Raw genomic sequence first — 19,159 nt, 5'->3', positions numbered from 1 at the left:
GGCCAATTAAGATAACTTAGCAAGCTAAATTGACATATGGCATTGCTAAAATGCTTTGTAGTCTGCAGTGGTAATTGAAAGAGAACAGATCTGTATCTAAAATAAAGCACTTCTGCACTCAACCTGAGAAATACATTGTAAGAATTCAATGTGTTGAGATGAAATACACTTTGGTTCCTTGTGAGGATTTCTTGTAACAGGTCAGCAGCCAATAAGATTGTATTTTGAACCATCTCTGCTTCCTAGCAAATTCACTGGCAATTACAGATATTTACGCCATGTTTTCTGCATCATTTTCCTGGCAATTACAGATATTTATGCCACGTTTTCTGCATCCTTTTTCTGGTGTGCATGAGCGTCTCTTCTGCTTGAACTCTGCTCATATCTGCTTAACATCTGTTAATGCGGATGTTTATTTAGAAGATGATATCAAACCACTATAAAGGAAACAGGTTCAGAAGCTGATGGGAAAGTTGCTGCGACTTATAGCTAGAACATTTATATTCAGAAATAAGTAGAATTTTTGACACTCAGACAACCAGCTGTGTAAAGTGATACAGCTCATTTACAAGCAGCAAAGCTACACTGCTTTGTACTAGCTCTACATTTAACACTTTTAAGTGCAGATACATTTGACAATGTAAACAAGCTCTACAGAAATATTTTGGCTTTCTGTCCTTCCCTTTAAGTTTGTTTCACAGATACATTAGTGTGATGGGCCTGCTTTCCGTTGACTTTCATAAGCATTCTCCTTCCAAGGTTTTTTACATCAAGACAAACAATCTAGAGACCTTACAAATGGGATGGTGAAAAAGTTGAGGTCTACATCTATATTTCTGATTGTTTTATGCGATCATAGCCTTCTTTTCAAGTTTGCACAGCCTTCAGAAAGCAGTTGCCTCAATTTCTGGAGACATGGGAAGTCAATCACTCCAGCAATTTCTGCTTCTTTTGTATCTAGCACTTTGCTATCCTGTGTCTTATTCCCAAATTTCATAGCACAGCTGTTGTCCCACTAGCTGAATTACTTTAGCAGGAATGCAGACATCCTTTATTCCTTTTGTAGTTAAGAGACACAGATGTCTGTAGAGGACAACACAGTGTGTCCCCACATAAGGAAAAATTGTATTATTTAGACACTTCAGTTGACTGCATGAAGTTAGTTGGGATAAATGTGGGTTTCTCCTTTTTATGTTTCAGATCCCCTGGAGTGAGTGTATGTCTCTGTCTTCTCAGCTTGACTTTGAGAGGGCGAAATCAGACAATCCACAAAGGCTAGCTTCACCTTTATCTTCTCAGTGATTTTGTCACTGTTTTGCCACTCCCAGTGTTTCTTTTAGCAGCATCTTTTCATCCATCTTAGGAAGAAAGATATCATAACCATACTCATAAGTATGCACCATATTCATATAAATAGGACAGTTATTTCTCAATTTGCTGTACTGTCTCTGTAGATACACCTCTTTCAGATCACAGTAAACAGATTGATGCAGTATAATAAACTATATGATACGCTGGAAATATCTTCAAATTAATTCTGAAAATACCAAGACATTCACAGATCAGCCATTCAAGAATCAAGGCTGTATGAGTGCCTCTTTTTAAACGTTAAAAACCCCACACCTTCTCTATGTTCAGCAGGTTTGTGTTCCTTGTATTACCATGACAGTTCTTTATCAGTGATTATTCTATATCTTTATCAGTTATTATTCTATATCAGTGACATTCATATGGGATACTATGTGCACTGGATACCAGTATTGCTGAGGCTTTCATAGAAATTGTAGCTGAAGCTGCACTAAGATTTTTCATTTAAGGCAGGACTTAAAATCCTTTTAACTCCTAGCTTACTGATTGATTTAGTCTCCAGTTTTCCACATTTTTTACTCAGGAACCTTTTGAGCTTTTCTAAAACTTTAGAATCTTTATTAGGAAAAAATAGTCACTAGCTTTATCAAAGTTATGCAGTTGTTTGAATTTGCTCTGACTTCTTAATTAATTTTCTTGGCTTCTGGGAGCAAAGCCACTGTAGAGAGCACAGTCTTAAAACCTTGTATATGCACATACAGTAAAAACATTCCAATGCTTTCTTTGGCAAACTTTTGACAAGAGCTGAGGACAAGACAGACAGTCTCTGTACTCCTATTATTTTGTTGTTTACTCTAGCTTCCAAAACACTCCAATACTTGCCAATATAGTGCGCCATCATAAACCCCAGGCTATCACACACCAAATAAATAAAGTCATTGTTAGGAGATTAAGAAACCTGGTACCTCTGCTTAATTCATATTCCAAACTTGTTTGAAGACATTTTCCATATACGCTACCATGTAACTTATGGAGGACTTCTGCATCTATATGAGATGGGAAAGAAGAGAAGCATCATTCTTTTACTTATTATTCCAAAGAAAACCACTGATTAAGCTTTAAATTATTCTAATTTTTTCATTTTCTCACTTTCCACTACACTTATGAACATCCTGAAGAATTTTCAGGACTTGAAAGAGTATTCAGTTACTCCTTCCTTTCCATTTTCTTTCCCTCCCTAGGGTTTAATAAACCTATCATTCTCACTGCCATACAGAGAAAAAGGTTGCTCCTCCTAAAGTGATTACACTAACATGTGATTACTACATGTGATTACACTAACATGTTTCAATAATCTTTTTCTTCTTTTAAATGTAGCTATGTCCACTAAAATGACTTTTTTTTTTTTTCTTTGCTTCCTGGTGATTCTGTCTGTCTTGATGGAAATCCTCAGAACTATTTTATTTGCTTCTCCTTTAGTACCATTCCAGCCTGTAAAGTCTAGATTATGATCACCTTTTTGATAGATGTGTGATGAAGGCCTAATGGGTCTTCCTTGGGGCCCTGTTAAATTTGCTTCTTTGCTGTGGTGGGAAATTTCAAGGATTTAGCTCTCTCTCACTACACTTTCAGCCCTTGGCAGATGTGAAAGACCATAATCTTGGACTGAATACAGCTTTGTCAGATGGCAGTACAAAATTCTGCTATGAAGGGTATGGGTGAGCTCCAGGAAGATTATAATGTGAAACATAAAAGCTTCACAGGGGTATAAAAGTGATGCTGCTTGTAATGTATGAGACTTGATTCATTTTTCCAGCTCTTGTGCAAGCCCGTTACAAAATGCTCATCAAAAAATATCTTCTCACTGCAAGTGTAGGTGTTTGGGTTTCTGTTCCCAATTGTTGAACCCTGACTATATTTATGTATGTTTAAACAGACTTAAAGTACCCTCAAACGTTTCTCAGTAAAATAATAAGTGTTGGACTTCCTTAGAAAGGCCTTTTGTTGCAGGGGGAAAATTTCTGAAGGGCCAAGAAAGGTGTTAGCTAGAAAGAACGAACTGAAGGGCAATTTCCAAAAAGTTAGCATCTTAGCTCTAGATGTAGTTTGTATGAGATAGATGTGTGAGCAGTTGTGCCCGTTAAAACCTAATTTTGGACGAGTCCTGCCAACTGAGTCAATTACTCTAAATTGTGAATGAATTACATTTAAATGTTCTCTCCAGTATTCCCCATTATACTTAATGTTTTTTTAAAAATTCACAGAAGCATTTCCATGTTAGATACAGCTGGCCAATCCTCTGGGAACAACATTTTGAATACTATCATTCATTCTAAGGCCATCTGGACAGACTTCTCATAGCTGAAAAACCCATACCAATTTTTCAAGCACTGGACAAACATCAAGTCTTTGCTCAAATTTTATCAGTAAGCCATCTGATTAAATTACCCAGCAATTAATCCATTTGTTATAGCAGAGTTAGAATGGAAAATGTCTTGGCAAGCTATTTACACTTTACCTTTTTTTTTGAAAGGTTGATGGAGAATATTTTATTGCTTGTCTCAAACTCACACATGTAGATTTCTTAAATGGAAAAGAGAGGATTAAGTTTAAAGATCTCATCAATATTTCAGCCTTCAGTGGAAACTCTTATCATACTAACAGATATACTAGCAGTAAGTTTTTTACATGTCATAAAACAGAGAGATTAATATAATTTTTATTCCTGTTGACTAGAAAACAAATTCCTTTTGTACATGAAAAATGTATTAAGACATTGGATGTGTATTCATGTAATATAGCTATTAGTTTATCTTCCCAGGGGAAAACTTAAAAAAAAGACTTCTTACACACAGACTGAGAGTTCAGACATGAGCAATATCTTTGCACTCATAAAACTTTGTGCAACGTTATTTCAGCTCTACTGTGCGTGTGCATTACAATGCATTTTTTAGTCATTTTATACTATGTTTTCTACAGGACACTGCATTATATCTGTGTACCTGCTCATTCAATAAGCAGCAGCTAATCAAAATTTCGTATTCTTCTCTTTACCTAGTATGTGACCTGTGTATTGTTTTTTTACTAGACTTTTTTCAAACCTGTCTTTATAGTGTTATCAGCATTCATTGGAGCAGAGCACCATAAATACCAACATCTATATTTTCCACAGTGCTTCTGGGAAACTGCATTTGAAATAATTATTCCCATTTTATAGAGGACTAACTGAAGGATGACACTAAAGTTAAAAGGGTTTTGGTAGTCAATATGAGCAGTTTATAGCTAAATATTTTCAGTTTGTTTAACGCTGCATTCAAAGTACAATGCCTGTTAACTTCAGCTGTAGCTGTGGCTGTTTTTGAAAGTACTATGAATTCCTTCTGCAAATTGGAGCTCTAGGTTTCAAGGTGGGCCCTTAACAAGATAGGAGGGCAGTAGTGAAAAATGTGGTCTGAGTTACCACAAATCACACAGGTGTACAGGGATGGGAGGGTAGGATTCAGTTCCCCAGAGCTGTACAAGAACTGTGAAGCACTTTCTTCCCTTTCCTCTCAATTTGCTATCTTATTTGTAACATTTTATAGATGTAGCAGTAAATTAAGCCACTGTCTGAGCATATACCTCCAGTGTATCTTGTAAGACATTCATGATAGGGATTTAATGAAGAGATGCTATGCGATGATGTAATTGAAGCATATTACATAAATATACCAGTGGTTTAAATTTTAATTTCACAGCTGGTCTCCATTCTAGCAATTTCTAACTTGAGGATTTGACCTTGAAGTGTTGATAAGGTCCTTTTAATAGACATTTCAATGTGTAATATCCTGATGTGTATCTTTTTCAAAACTCACTTAAAAAAATACTACACCAGAAAACAGTGATAGCAATACAATGATAATGTTACTTCATGCTTTTTTCACTGTTGAGGCCCAGAAGGTACTTTGAGGAAACAGTTTTTGTTCTTTGTAGGCTGTGACATCAGCCTTGCACAGAATTACAGTGCTGCTGTTCATGTTTCTCTGGGAATGTAAAAAATTCAAGAATAACAGATCTCTGCACTTGCATATATGTGCAGACATACAAGCTCATATACAGATAGATTTGTGTGTGCACATGTATAAACAATTAACAAGATTTTCTGAGGGTTTTACCATGTATTTGGAAAACATGCCTGACACTTAAATGCTTACATTCAGAGACCAAGGTAAAGTTGTACCCTGCATTGCTCATAACCCAAGGCTGTCACTGTTATGGCAATGATATTATTGAATATAAAAATTAACATTAAATATCTTGATATGAAAGCCTGGAGTGAGTGTGAGCAAATCATGCATGTATAATATACTCGAACAAGTGTTATTCATTGTTTTAATAACTGTTTTCGTATTTCTATTGTTACTGTGGAAAAATCATAATCAATTAAAGAAGGGTGAAACAAAATCAATGAATAGTATATGGAAGACAGATTTTATAATTAATTGTTATGTCTGTTTGCATCTAACCAAGTTTATCTGTTCAGCAACACTGAGGTCGTTCTGAATAATTGCAGGAATTCACATTTTAAAAGTGTCAATATATTTGCATTTGACTACAGCATTTTTTAAACAACAAAGCAACTATATCAAATTTAATAACTTTTTCCTTCTTAGATATTGTCTAATTAATAGATGTCAATTAATAGATGAAATAATGAAATTTATTGTGTGATTTAATATTATCAAACTCTGATGTATTTGTGTTCATAATTTTATTTCAATTTTTGTTTCTTTTTTCAATGTTTTTCGAAGAGTTTTGTTTTCAATGTTGTTCCAGTTTTTTTCTCTTTGTAAACTGTTATTGTGTCTAGGGCTGTGAGGAGAATGACCTGAACCTGTGTCCCATGCTTCAGCAATCATAGTGGAATAACTAAGTTAGCTTGTCTAGATGAGGCCTACTCACTTAGGGAAAGCAGAACCATATCTGTCTGCAAATGAATGTAAACCAAAGCAGAAGGGCAAACAGCACAGTAACAAATTATTCCCCCTATTTTATTTATGACATATATTCTAAAAGATGCAGTTCCTTGAAGACATTGTGCCAATGTTCTTTTTATTATTTTTTATTTTGTTATCCAGTCATATCATTTTGAAGTAATCTTTTGATCTATCAGACTAGCACATACATAAAGTATGCACATTATATTTCCACCAGTTAACTTTATGGGAGCTGTAATTTTTTGATGTGTATACACAACACAACATTCTCCAAGAAATGTAATCTTTGATTAGTGGGGAAAAAAAAAGCATATGGGTGATTAGATGCTTTTCTTATTCATCAAGGTCTAGGAAATAGGGCCATGTTGATTTCCTGTGGTTACAATCAGCGATTTTGATTGTGGGAGAGAAGCGATCGTAAATGGACTTTAGGAAGAGTGAGATTCAATGAACTCATTCTGGACCCTGCTGTAAAGTTGAAATAGTGGTTTCTAGGTTTGGTTTTGTTCATTTGCAGACAAAAAAACTCCTCAGAATTTAAAATGAAAATACAGATGAGAATTTTCAGCCTTTGGGCAAACTAAATCCACTTCTGTTCTCATTGCAAGACTAAAAAGAGCACCAGGAAAGCAGCCAGGGGACTCCCTCTTCAGTACAGATCTGGCTACACTTTATTCCAGTGTGTGACTGCAGCTTGTATAGACACATAGCTGAAGTGGTTTTATATGATTGATCCGTGTTTGCACTGCTGACAGTGTGGCTGTGGAAGTGTATCACGGTCTGCAAAACACTTCTGGGAACTGAGGAACCATTTGGGTGATTAGCCCTGGCTGACCTCCTCTTTGTGATGTTTATACTGAAATAACCGTGAGGTCAGATCAAAGACCCATCGAGCACAGTAATCCTCTCTCTGACAGTGGCCAGGAAGGAAAAGTACAGGAACAAGATAAGCACATGAAGTTATTTTTCCACATTACTCACTCACACTTGCTTAGAGGTTTTCTAAACCAGAGGTGGTGGCCTTAGTGTTTTTTTCCGCCTATCCCCATGTATTTCTCTGATTTCTTATTCAACTCATGTCATGTTCTGGCATCCAGCTCATCCTGTGTCAATGAGATGTACAGTTTCCTTATGTACTGTAAGGAAAATTACTTCCTCTTACTGATTTTGCATTGCCTTCCCTATAATTTAATTCAATGTCCTCTGGTTTTGCATAAGAAACATAGGAGAGTGAAGAATCATTCTGTAGCTATTCTACGTTCCTTGGGCCAGTCATAATCTGGGATCTGTAAAAACACCTTTCCACCACCTTAGCATCTTTCTTCAGTGCTGAAAAGTTTTAGACTATTTAGTAATTCCTCATATGGAAATTGTTCCATTCCTTGTTGCCATTTTATTTTCCTTTTGTTCCCTTTTTATTTGAGCTGCTCAGCTATTTTGAGGGCCTATGTAATTATGGTGTGGAGATCTTGTATGCATTTTGTAGTCCTTGCTAAGCTCATGCTTCTGCAGCTGATGCTGTTGTTAATACTTCGATTAATTAGTTTACAATCAGTCTGGGAATTTATATTTTAGTTTCAGCCTCATGGTAGCATTTTAGTAGGTAAAGTACTCAATAAGTAATACTCCCAGAACTGCTAATTAGGTGAAAGTCAAGCATGAACAGCTACTTTGACTGAGGGAGAGGAGGAAGCATAGATAGGATTTTTTTTTTTTTTTTGTCAGAATATGTTTCTATGTGTGTGTATACACAAATAAAAATGCAGGTGTTAAAGTAAGTGGTAGGAATTAGCAGTGGTAAATATCTTTGTTGAATAGGTTTGAAGAGATGGTGATTCTTTTGCAGCAGATGGCTGCTGAACAGGTGTGCTGGCTCAACTTATGCCATTTTAATGATAATGTTTCCCTCTTTAGGTCTTGAACTATCAGGTGCTAAAGGTTTGATCCTAACAGTGCTAATCAAACCAGATTGTGCCTTTCTCTGTAATTTCACTTTGGGTTTCTGAATTAATTATATTGTCTGAATCAGAGAGGAAAACAGAGTGAAAAAAAATGGTCAACTCAATTTCCATTGCCTCAGTTTGCTACTGAAAGCAGCTTGCTGATTATAGCGGGGGGAAATGTTTATTGCTGGTCAGCTTACTCTATATGGGGAGCTCTTGTACTAAACTGAATTACAAAATCAAGGTACAGAAGCATCATAATTGGACTAGCCAAAAGAAAAAAAATCTTTTAAAGCTTTTTATTTGTACATGCTGAAGAAAGTAAAGTTGCACAGATTTATCTGCCTTTGCTGATCAGAATTTTGATTAATCTTCTTTCAAAACTTCATTGTATACAACAATTCCATTTTACGAGACTGTTGAACACCTCCATAAACCAGCGTTTTTCAAACTGTAACTCAATGGTGACTTTATAGAGATGCCAAAAAACTGATCAGAATCAATGATCTCTTGTAAAATGTTACCTCAAATTAGCTGTCAGCTAAATTGAACACCATTGGTAACTATATCCATCTTTCCAACACCTTTTTTTACTGTCACATGTATTTTTTCAGGGATGATGCTATGCGTTTAAAACGTTTAATTACAGGTCTATTATGTGTTAGTAAATCATTGGAAGGCAAAGCAGCCACCCACTGCTTTGGATTCCACCTTATTCTGGATCTCCTTGTTTGTAACAGCACTGTTCATCTGTCAGGTCACACTGCCCAGTGAATATTTGGTACCCTGCAGCTTGGACCCAATAGGATTTAATTCATATAATGTCTTTCAGGAGCCAATAAACAGGACACTGCATCGGGAATGTTTCTTCTTACTCTGTTTCAATTAGTTCAGTGGTTGCATTTGACAGCAATAAAAAATAAAGAACCCAACCAAAGACAAAAAACCCCTACAATATTTATTTCTAAAGGAGCTTTTCACACAGTGCAACTTTTTATGCACATGCTGCCACTGCTTTTATATGCCACTATACTTTTATACCTAAAGTATAGCAACTATGGTTTCATTCTACACCAAGAAATAAGATTCTTGTCTGAAAAGATCCTTGGAAATTATATTTTGAATTCATGTGAAACTCTTAATAGAATAAAATCAGCAACCTAGAATTTTTCATTGTGGAATCTTGCCCCTGATCTGAAATCAGTGAAGACTTTATTTCTTTATACCAACAGTGGTTCTGATCCAACACAAAATAAAAGTTAAAGACCTTATGTTACTATACACATATTACACATGAGGAACATGCAGTGCTTCATATGAAATATTTTCCAGGAGTGTCTCAAATAGTGGTTAAACTGGACATATGTCTCAGAATAGTCCTTTATTTTTTATTATGTTTTGATTGATATTCTATAGATTTTTTTTTTTTCTGTATTGGAAAAGGGCAGCATCATAGAGTGTACTGTGATATATAATGCTGCTTTGATCACATGAAAGTGTGCCTCACACCTGTCAGTTCCAATTAACCCAGATGCTACCCTGAATCACAAGGTTTACAGATAAAAGATATGGGAGAGAAGGGTATTGGCATGAGGGAGTAATACTAAGGATAGTCACTAGAAACCAGAGAACTAGAGTAAAGGATTTGTTGATGAGGAATTGTGGAGCTGGAGAATGAAGAGAAGGAAGTAATACTGGAGTGGAGGATGAGGGAGTGGTGGGCAGTGAGAAGGTGGGTGCAGTGGCAGGTTTCTGGGGCAATGTGGGCAGTGCAGTCCAAGCTCTCTGTTCTTCTACCAACTCCTCTGCCCTGCTGTTCCCTGTTGCCAGTGAACAATGGAAAGGCAGAAAGTTCTGACTTCAGCTTCTCTTTTCTCCTTTTCAATTAACCAAGAAGGTGAACGCAAAGGGAGGATGTGTAGCTGCAAAGGATACCTAGGAGGGCAGGGGCACAGCAGCAGAATTTTGTTGCACCAGCTCTCTGCTGAGCTCTGCCCTTTCACCTTGCTCTGGGAACTGGTGCAACATAACTTCCATTGTCTGAGCAATGCATATAAGAATATGGATGCCATTTCAGTGTTTATGGGTTTATTGCAATTTCCCCAACTAAGTATCAGCAGTCAGTAAATTTAATAAAAGTCTTGGCTAGATTGCCTGTATTTAACTTTTATCACGTGTATGTCGAGAAAGAAAAGTTCACTTCCTAAATTATCCTGAGACAGATTGTGTGGCCATAGAGCTCAAGAAAATTCATTAACTTTGCCATTTCCCTAAATATCCCTGTACTTGCCTTTGTGTATCTGTAAAACACAGTTGTACTCACATTGCTGAAATAAGAATATGAAGCTTTGTTAATAGATTTGAAAAATAATGCTATATGCCCATTTTTATCCTTAAAGGATTTTTTTTTCTTCTGTATTTGTGATTGATAATCTTCACAGTTTTTTTGCTAACCATTCCAAGCAATACAGCAATTAAAGCACAGTTTAGTTAACATAAGTGCAGGTACATTGGACAGTGAAATATCCTGTAGTAATTAAAACATAGGCATAACAGACTTTTTTTTATTTCTGTTTCTTATCATTAATTTAACAGTTTTCTCATTGAAATTCTATTGTTCAATAGTATAATACTAAAATCACAGTAGTCATACCCGATATCATTTGACATAAGCATAGGAAAATCAATTGAAGAAAATGTTCTTCCTGTCTTCATAGTGTAGACAAATGGATTTATGTTTTTGTGTGTCATTCTCAGGTTTGGAGATGGCTTTTTTGTCAAGGTTTGGCTTAATAAAGAAATAAGCTATCGAAGAATGATTTTGGACTGTCTACAAGTGCATTTTCCTGGAACACAGTTTAAGGTACAGCTAAAACTTCTCATCATAATATTTGTTCTATGGCAAGATTAAGTATGGGCTGGTAAGAACAATATATACGCATTTGTATATATTGATCTTTTTGGAAAAAGTATATATGAGCATCTCTTTTATTTTCTTATTAAGCAATTTTTAAAAATCTGACTTGTGATATTGATTAAATCAACTCCAAATAGTCATTTAGGCAATGTAGGTAAACAGGCTCTTTCTCTGAGTGAAAATTTCCTTTTGCTTTTATTGTTGATGAAGTTGAACTCACTGTTGTGTTCACCTGGAGTAGGAGTGAAAGGTAGTCACTGAGAGTATTTGCTTTGATTGCTTTCCAGTAAGATCCAGAGATGGTAAGTCTCAGTCTTTACTGAGATTCTTTTATTTGATATGAAGCCTTACAAAATACCTATACTAATTACATTCCAAGAAAAACCCTCAAACCCTCCATATTTTATTTTTTTTTTATACTTTACCCATGTTTAGGAAAAGAATCATGTAAAACTATGACTACTTTAGATACAAACCAATTTGTGTAAATATTTGTATGTGTGTGTGTTCTTTCAGCCTTTTCCCAGACTGCATTGTAAGAGCAATAGCCTGTTGAGTTAAAATCCTATAGCATAAAATTGTCCTAAATATATATATATCTTTTATGAGATTTACAAAATGTCGTCTTGTCCCCATCCAGTGTCAGGGGAGATTTCAATACGATCCCAAGAGCAAGATTAAGACACAAACGAGGTAAAATGCCATACACCCAAACCAGTTTTTTATTATTAAAAGTGAAGAGAGGTAGTGATAGGACAGAATGGAAAGACAGAAATAAATCAAGGATGAGGGATAGGACTGCAAGAATAGTCACCACCATGGATCCAGCGGCGTCCCATTGGTCCTCAGTCTTCAGTTCTTCAGTGGTTGGGTGCACATCAAGCAAAGTTCTCTGTCGCCTTTTAAGTTTGTTTTATCAACCGATTAGCGTATCTGCCCACCTTTAGTTTTGCTTCTGTTTCCAACAGGTTTTTGCTGGCTTCATGCTTCTTGAGCAATCATCCAGCTTCTGGGGCAAAAGCCCACCTCTTATTTGTTCAATGGCAAAGGTGCAAAGTCATCAGCAATACAGTAGAGCCACAAAGTATCGGGCTTATACAGTGGCCTGTGATCAGCGGTCCTTGTGCTTGATGAGAAACGCCCGGTTTCATTCAGTCCACCTCTTTGAGGTTTGTCTAAGGAATTTGTCAATACAACTGCAAGGGAGTGGGAGGGTGCATCCTTCGATACACTCCTGCTTCCTTGGGTGACAGTCCTTAGATTAATTATAAAGGCTACCGTTGGTCATTGATGAATGGTTGAAGCATTACTGACATCACTCCATGACTCAAAGCACACACACAAGTAAGCTTTGAGACAATCATTTGACACGTCAGTCTCTCACACTTCTCAGAACATGCACAAAATGTGTGCTGTGAGGATGAAGATTTCTTTGCACTACCAATGTACACAAAATATATTCTTGTTTAAAAGCTCATATTTTCCGTGTTAATCTGCAATGAGAGCCTGTTGAAAACAAACTGGTTAGAAGCAAGTGTAATTTCATGATAATGTGCATTCACTTTTACCTGTTTTTATCTTTTTTGCTTGTTTGAAGGGACAGCATCTTAACCTGCTCGAGTACCACGTACCACGAAGTCAGGGATGCTTAGCAGAGCTCTTCAGAGTCCTAGAGAATCATAAAGCTTTTCTCCAAATCAAACACTACTCCATTAGCCAAACAACATTAGAGCAGGTATTTTTTGTGTTGTTGGTTTTTTTCTCTTTTTTTTTTTTTTTATTTTTTTTTAATCTAAACATGCTGTGTATTGTAATTATTGATGTAGTAGAATACTATATCACTTTCTGGATTACCCAAGTGTATGAGATTACAAAGTAGTTTCATGAACCCTGCTTTTTTTTTTACACTGGAGGTGAGCACAGTAAAAGCATCACAGTAAGCCACATATTTATACTGTGTGCAAACAAAACCAGTGCTTAGATGCATCTAGATCTGTGCAGGATGAGAAGATGGAACTGTGAACTGCTAATTCTACAGTCCAAAATTTGGGATCTTACCAATGTCCTTGAAAAGGCTCACCCAGTCTCTGTAAACTATAGTAAACCACTTAGACTTACAGGATATATTTCTTTGAGAGTTTTCTTCTGCAATGAGTATCATGCTACACATTAGAAAACAGTGGAAATGCACAAGCAGACAGAATAGATCCCACTACTAAAGGCTGTGAAATCCTATCTGGGCAAAAGGAAGAACAGATTGATGGCCAGGATGGGATTTCTGGGTGATTGTGATGTGTTACAGCATCTTCATATGCAACCTCTTGATATATCTTCTATAAACTGAGAGAGGCACATCTAGTCAATATATTAATTTTCTATGATAGATGGTGTGAACTTATTTCTTTTTTGCCACATGCAAATCTTTAGTGAAGTACTCTGATCTGTACAGATCTATTAAGTGTTTGATCTATTCACTGAATGGCTGAATATAAGGTAATTTCAGCCTGTTGATTATTCAGGCATTGTTCACTCAAGCTTATTTCCTCTCATGGTGATTCATCACCTCAGTCACCTACCATTGTTTCCTCTCCCTGACTGTCAGTTTTAAACAGGAGAAGGGTTCTCCTGAATAACAGGATGCATCCTAAGTTTGTTTGCACATGTATATGATAATTTGAATAAAGAACAGCCATCTTTCCCTCTACATTCCTTGATGTCAAATAGTTGTGTGATTAAGAAGCAAACAAGTCTTTCTGTAGTAAGATGTTTAAGAAAAAAATAATCAAGGAAGCACAATAGTTGTTGAATCATCACTCTGCAGTGTTGAGAAGTATATTTTCACCTTGAAATATCTGGACCCTCATCTGTGATGGCTATTGATAGAAACAGCAGGCTAAAGTCCCTTAAGTATGTAATTTCAAAACAAATTAAAGCAATTGTTTCCCACTAACTTGTGCAGCACTAAAATATAATTTTCATGCATAAGTTAGTTACCCATTTTACCATTATTTTTATAATTCATCAACCACTGCGTTAGCTAGAGAGGTGAAGAGAGTTTATTTCTAGAGTTTACAAAACGTATCTCTAGAGGGGTTCCCTTAACATTTTTGTGTGTCCCTTAACATTAATTTGTGTGTCACAAAAGCTTAGGAAAGCAACTGAAAAATATAATCAGCTGTGTCTCCAAAGTTTTGGTTCAAGTTCTGTTATTTTCAAAGTCCTGCTTTTTTTTCATGTCTTACAGGTATTCATTAATTTTGCTACACAACAGCAAGGAGTCTCGCATTCTTCACAAGAATCTCCTGTTGTTCATCACGACCACCTGCCAGTGTAGGCTTAGAATAGGATACAGCTTCAGCAGCATATATGTCTGTGTATTTTTGTATATATAAGAGCATTTAACATGCAATAACTTTTCAGCTGTTAACAGTTTATGCATGAGAAACAAATAGTAGAAGCAGAGGTGAGTTTGCATTTGTAGGCCAGAAGGAATACTAGCAGTTCTCAGTAAAACAAGAAAATGGTTACATGCAGACCAAAAATCTGCCAAAAAGTAATGCTTTTTAATTAACTGGAATTTTATAATATAAATGGCCTAATTAATGCAGCTTTGTTAAAAGAAAAAAAAAAGAAAAAAAGGCTGATCTGAAATGTCCCAGTGCATAGTGGATTTTTTTTTTTTGGTGGTAGTTCTACATTCATTTGACTACAGTAATCTCTTGCATGCATACTTAATATCTAATTTTTACATGGCGAGACAAGAAAAATCCACTGAATGGTAGCAATAGCTATACTATCACCCAATATTTGTATTTAATAGCACAAATTGAGAACCTTTTGACTTCTGTATTAATTCACTTTTGTGTTGTGACAATCTATATTAGCCTTTTTTTTTTTTATAAGGGCTGCACTATATTCCACAAGGTTTTATGTTAAAGATGTTATTAGTGTACTAGTCTGCCTCCCAGTTATCTTAAGTAAATTTAACACGATTCATAAATCATACTTGACAGTGAGTTTTCCCTTATGCCTGCAGGTTGCTGCTGGAGGAATTCTCAAGTATCTTTTTAATGACCTATTTCCTCTTTCTCATTATTTTGTTTCTGTTTTTTTTCCAAAAGAATGTGAAAATGCTGCTTAATGTGCATGTTAAAAGAAGATAAGCATTTTGACATTGATTAACCAATTTTTCGATAAATGTATATTATGATGCTAGGTACTTCAGACAAGGCTATGTCACAGACTTCAGCCTATACATGCATAAAAGAAATGAACATTTAATGATTAAAAACTCCTTTTGTATTGTGGTAAGAGAAAAAGTTATAAAGCAGTTTTTGAGTAAACTGTTGCCTCTTCTAAAAGGAGTCTTTGGGGCTCCTGTGAAAAGCAGCTGATGTCAGTTTGAGTGGAATATGTTGTCTAATAGTTGAAATTGTAGAACTAGTGACTTAGAAGTGAACAGCTGCAATATAAGTCTGGGATGAGCAGGGGAGAGGGGGCAGTCTACTTTGAGGTGGAAGAATTTGATTTTAAATGGACAATTTTGCAATGCTGCTGCTTTAATTCTCTTCTGTATGATTAAATATTAAAAAATATCTGTGTTTTAGGCTTTGTAAGCTGACTCAGAAGACTGTTCTTTAAGGCTTGATTTGTTGATGTGGTTTTGACCCACAATTCTTTTTTAAAATCAGAATTCAGGTTGCTTATTTCCATAAAGGTGAAATTAAGTCCTGGAATAAAAAATAAAAATTGAACATTTATAGAGTTGGTCTGCATGTACATATGGATCAGTGTGAGTTTATGAAACTGCTTTATCATTAGAATGGCTTGGTATATACAGTCTGCTGCATAATATCAGAACTCTGCCATGCTCCTCAAGACCCAAAACACTGAAGAGCCTTTTAACCCCAACAGTCACCATCTTGGCAGAAATGCCATGACACAACGACATGCCCGTGTTTGAGGTGAAACTGGTTATCTTTAGTTTCTTCATGAGGCTGAAAGTAGAAAGTTTCTTAGGTCCCTGGTCACAAAAGATCAATCTTACAAAGCAGAGTGAGAAAGAAGTAGTGGAAGTGAAAGCAAAAGAAGGCAGAGCAGGAAATTTGGGTAGAAACAGAAGTATGCTATCTTTAAAGTGTCCTGCTTAATTTCAGGATTTTAGGGTGGAAGAAACAATGTACAAAGCACAGCCAAGCATCTGTGAGTCATAGTCTGAAACCACTCGGCATGAGAACATTTCTGGAGCTCTTGCTCAGATGAAAAAATTAGAAGGGAATGTATGGCAAAAAGATGTGCACAGGGCTTTTATGTTTATTTTTCTTCTGTTGGTATCTCTAGATCTGTAAATTGCTGACATCATGATTGATTGGCTTGCTTTTTTTTTTTTTTTTTTCTCTATAAACTTGTACGTCTCTTACAACCAATGCAAGTCCTTAAAAAAAATGTACAGAAGGAAATTTAGAGGATGGATTTGGGAAAGGGGATGGTGCCAGTTCTCGGGGTGTAAGGAGGCTGAGCCAAAAGGTCCCATTTGTATGAAATTATGACAAGAATGCATATTCCTGCTTAGGAAGTGTGCCAGGGAGTTAAATTAATAAAGCAGTCCTGCAGCTTGCTTAGACCAAGGGAAGCATAAAAGCATACAAGACTCACTGTGGTGAGACTGAAAAATGGTAGCCTAGCTGAATGCTTAGATAGGAAAGCTTTTTCAAGGTTTGGCTGTGTAACACTAATTAAATGTCATTTTTTCTGATTAAAATGTGAAACATTATATTAGTTTAATAGATGAATACAGTAAATAAGATTTACTTCAGATTGATGGTTGAGTAAATTCAGTTAACAGTGTTTTTCTTTTTTTAAATTGCTTCATATGCATCTCAGGAGACTCAATTTATTTCAGGTAAGTAGCAAACAATGTCTGTCTACCAATCCTTTATGGCTGAAGAAGGTCAAAATCTAATTGAGTTCCAGTGTTTTAGGTTCTGTCTCAGAAGATATTTTCCCTCTCCTTGAATTGCTGCATTGCTAAAGTATGTAAGCTCCAGGAAAAGTGTTTTGAATATTTTTCAGGTTTTTTTATATACTTAAAAAAAAAAAAAAATTCCTAAACAAGGCGTCTGGACAGAAAATGTAATTCATATTACTGATAAAAGAATCCTTAAATTCATAAATCACACAGAAATATCTCTTCTTCTGACACCCCTGGATTTTGGATCAAAGACAGTTGGTTTTAAACAGTAGCTTCTCCTGTGAGATTTTTATTAGTAAAGCTTCATGTTATTTCAACTGCAAATTTTTCCATGAAAGTCTGCCCTTCACCCTGAATGATAAACTGGAATTCAGCTCAAAATTAGAAAATGCTCAACATTGAAACTGGGGAGATGGTTTTCATACTTTCAAGGGACTATTCCACTTAGTCAAAAGAAGGGCTTCTGCCAACCATAGATCAGATTGCTTGAGGTCCTATTTAATTTTCATACAATTATAGAATGAGGTGGGCAAAAATGAACTGTAGGTCTGAACCTTAAATCAAAGTACCACAAATTCAGTGGAGGTGTAGTGGACAGGACGGCAAAACTCATGAACTATAGTTTGAAACTGGCTACATATTAAATTCCTGTATAGATTTTTGTCCTGAAAGAAAGAACTTATTTCTCTGGTTTGGATCAGTCATGACCAAAGATGATAAATTTCCCCCAGGGTAGTGGAAGATGTGTAATACGATTTCCAGCAGAGAGATTGGGTGCCTTCTGAGCTTGTTTGTCCTTGTGAAATTTGAATCACTGGAGTCTGAAATCTTACAAATTAGGGAGTTGAATCTGACTCTTGCTGGAACTGCTCAACTTCTAGATCAGTCCAAACCCAATTTAGGTAAGAATATTGCTTTCCTGGTCTTTTTCTAGTAAGTAGTAAAGCTGACACTTTCTTTGATTCAGTTTAATATGATTTAATCTTTTTATGTCAGCACTTTCAATTTTTCTTTCTAAAGAATAGGGAGATCAAAGCTAGCAGTGCAAAAATCTTGCTTTAAGTGACTGAGAGCTGACTAGGTCAGACAGCTTTTCTAAGACCTACAACAACTAAAAAGGAAATGCTTCCCGAGTGTGTTAGAGACTTACATTACAAATAAAACTGACACTGCAAGTGCAATGAAGGTGGGCAGCAGGTCCAAAGAAGAAATCACAGCTATCTTATTCTTGCACAGAAAGCACCAGCCTGCTGCTATCGACAGACAAGGTACTGCTGAATGTTTTAACAGATAAATTCTTCATGCTGAATAATGATATAGATCACTGAAAGAAATCAAAGCTTTTTTCTCCTTTATTAAATTTTTGTATCACAGTGAATATAGTTCCATCAGTGCCCTCATGCCTATTGCTACATGGAAATACATGTTGGGGTAAATTCTGGCTCCTTTCACAATGGCTCTGTAAAAGCCATAATCAGAGGCATATGCGCTGTGGATGCCTGTCTTTAGCTTAGACAAATCAAAACGATGATGCTCATATCTGCTTCCCCACAAAATCCAATGGAGAAAAAGGAAAGTCCAAATGGAGAAAAAGGAAATGTAAGTTATATAAGCAAATGATTAAGTCAATAGGCGAGATTTCCACATGCAACTAATTTAGCACACCTATAGGACACCATATATGCATAATTTAGCTGTCTGTTAGGCTGATGGTGCATGCCATGGATAATTTAAAGAAGTGCCTTGGGATTCAGCTGACTATGATGTACCCAGCAGGAAAAGAATAGGATCCTCTAACGTGCTGCAGTATAAGGAGATCAAACAGGAGTGCTTCCATGCTCATATTGGGGCAATAAATGGTAGTTTATAATTAAAGTGTAATGCATATAATTCAAGAGAAGTATCAGAATTTTTTCCCTTTAACTTGTGCTGAAGTAGAGAAATAGCAAACTTTATTCCATGTAGCATTTTGACACCACTCAATTCCTGATATACATACCCTAATATGCAATAACCAGAACCCCCCAAAACCTCAACTCTCCCC

General features: G+C 36.0%; 1 protein-coding gene across 3 annotated transcripts in view; it reads left to right on the top strand.

Moving 5' to 3' along the window:
• Positions 1–15,909, top strand: part of ABCA13 (ATP binding cassette subfamily A member 13) — a 202,990-nt gene extending 187,081 nt beyond the window's left edge. For all 3 annotated transcript variants that reach the window (XM_074899474.1, XM_074899475.1, XM_074899472.1), the window contains 3 exons: positions 10,985–11,090; positions 12,742–12,879; positions 14,389–15,909. In XM_074899474.1, the coding sequence (XP_074755575.1) occupies positions 10,985–11,090; positions 12,742–12,879; positions 14,389–14,478 (334 nt within the window). In that variant the 3' untranslated portion in view covers positions 14,479–15,909. The remainder of the gene's footprint in view (positions 1–10,984; positions 11,091–12,741; positions 12,880–14,388) is intronic.
• Positions 15,910–19,159: the final 3,250 nt, after the last annotated feature.

This window comes from Athene noctua, chromosome 2 (genome assembly GCF_965140245.1).
Source record: "Athene noctua chromosome 2, bAthNoc1.hap1.1, whole genome shotgun sequence".
Lineage (NCBI taxonomy): Eukaryota > Metazoa > Chordata > Aves > Strigiformes > Strigidae > Athene > Athene noctua.
Note: the sequence above shows the minus strand (reverse complement) of the source record. Positions and strands in the feature narration are given on the sequence as shown.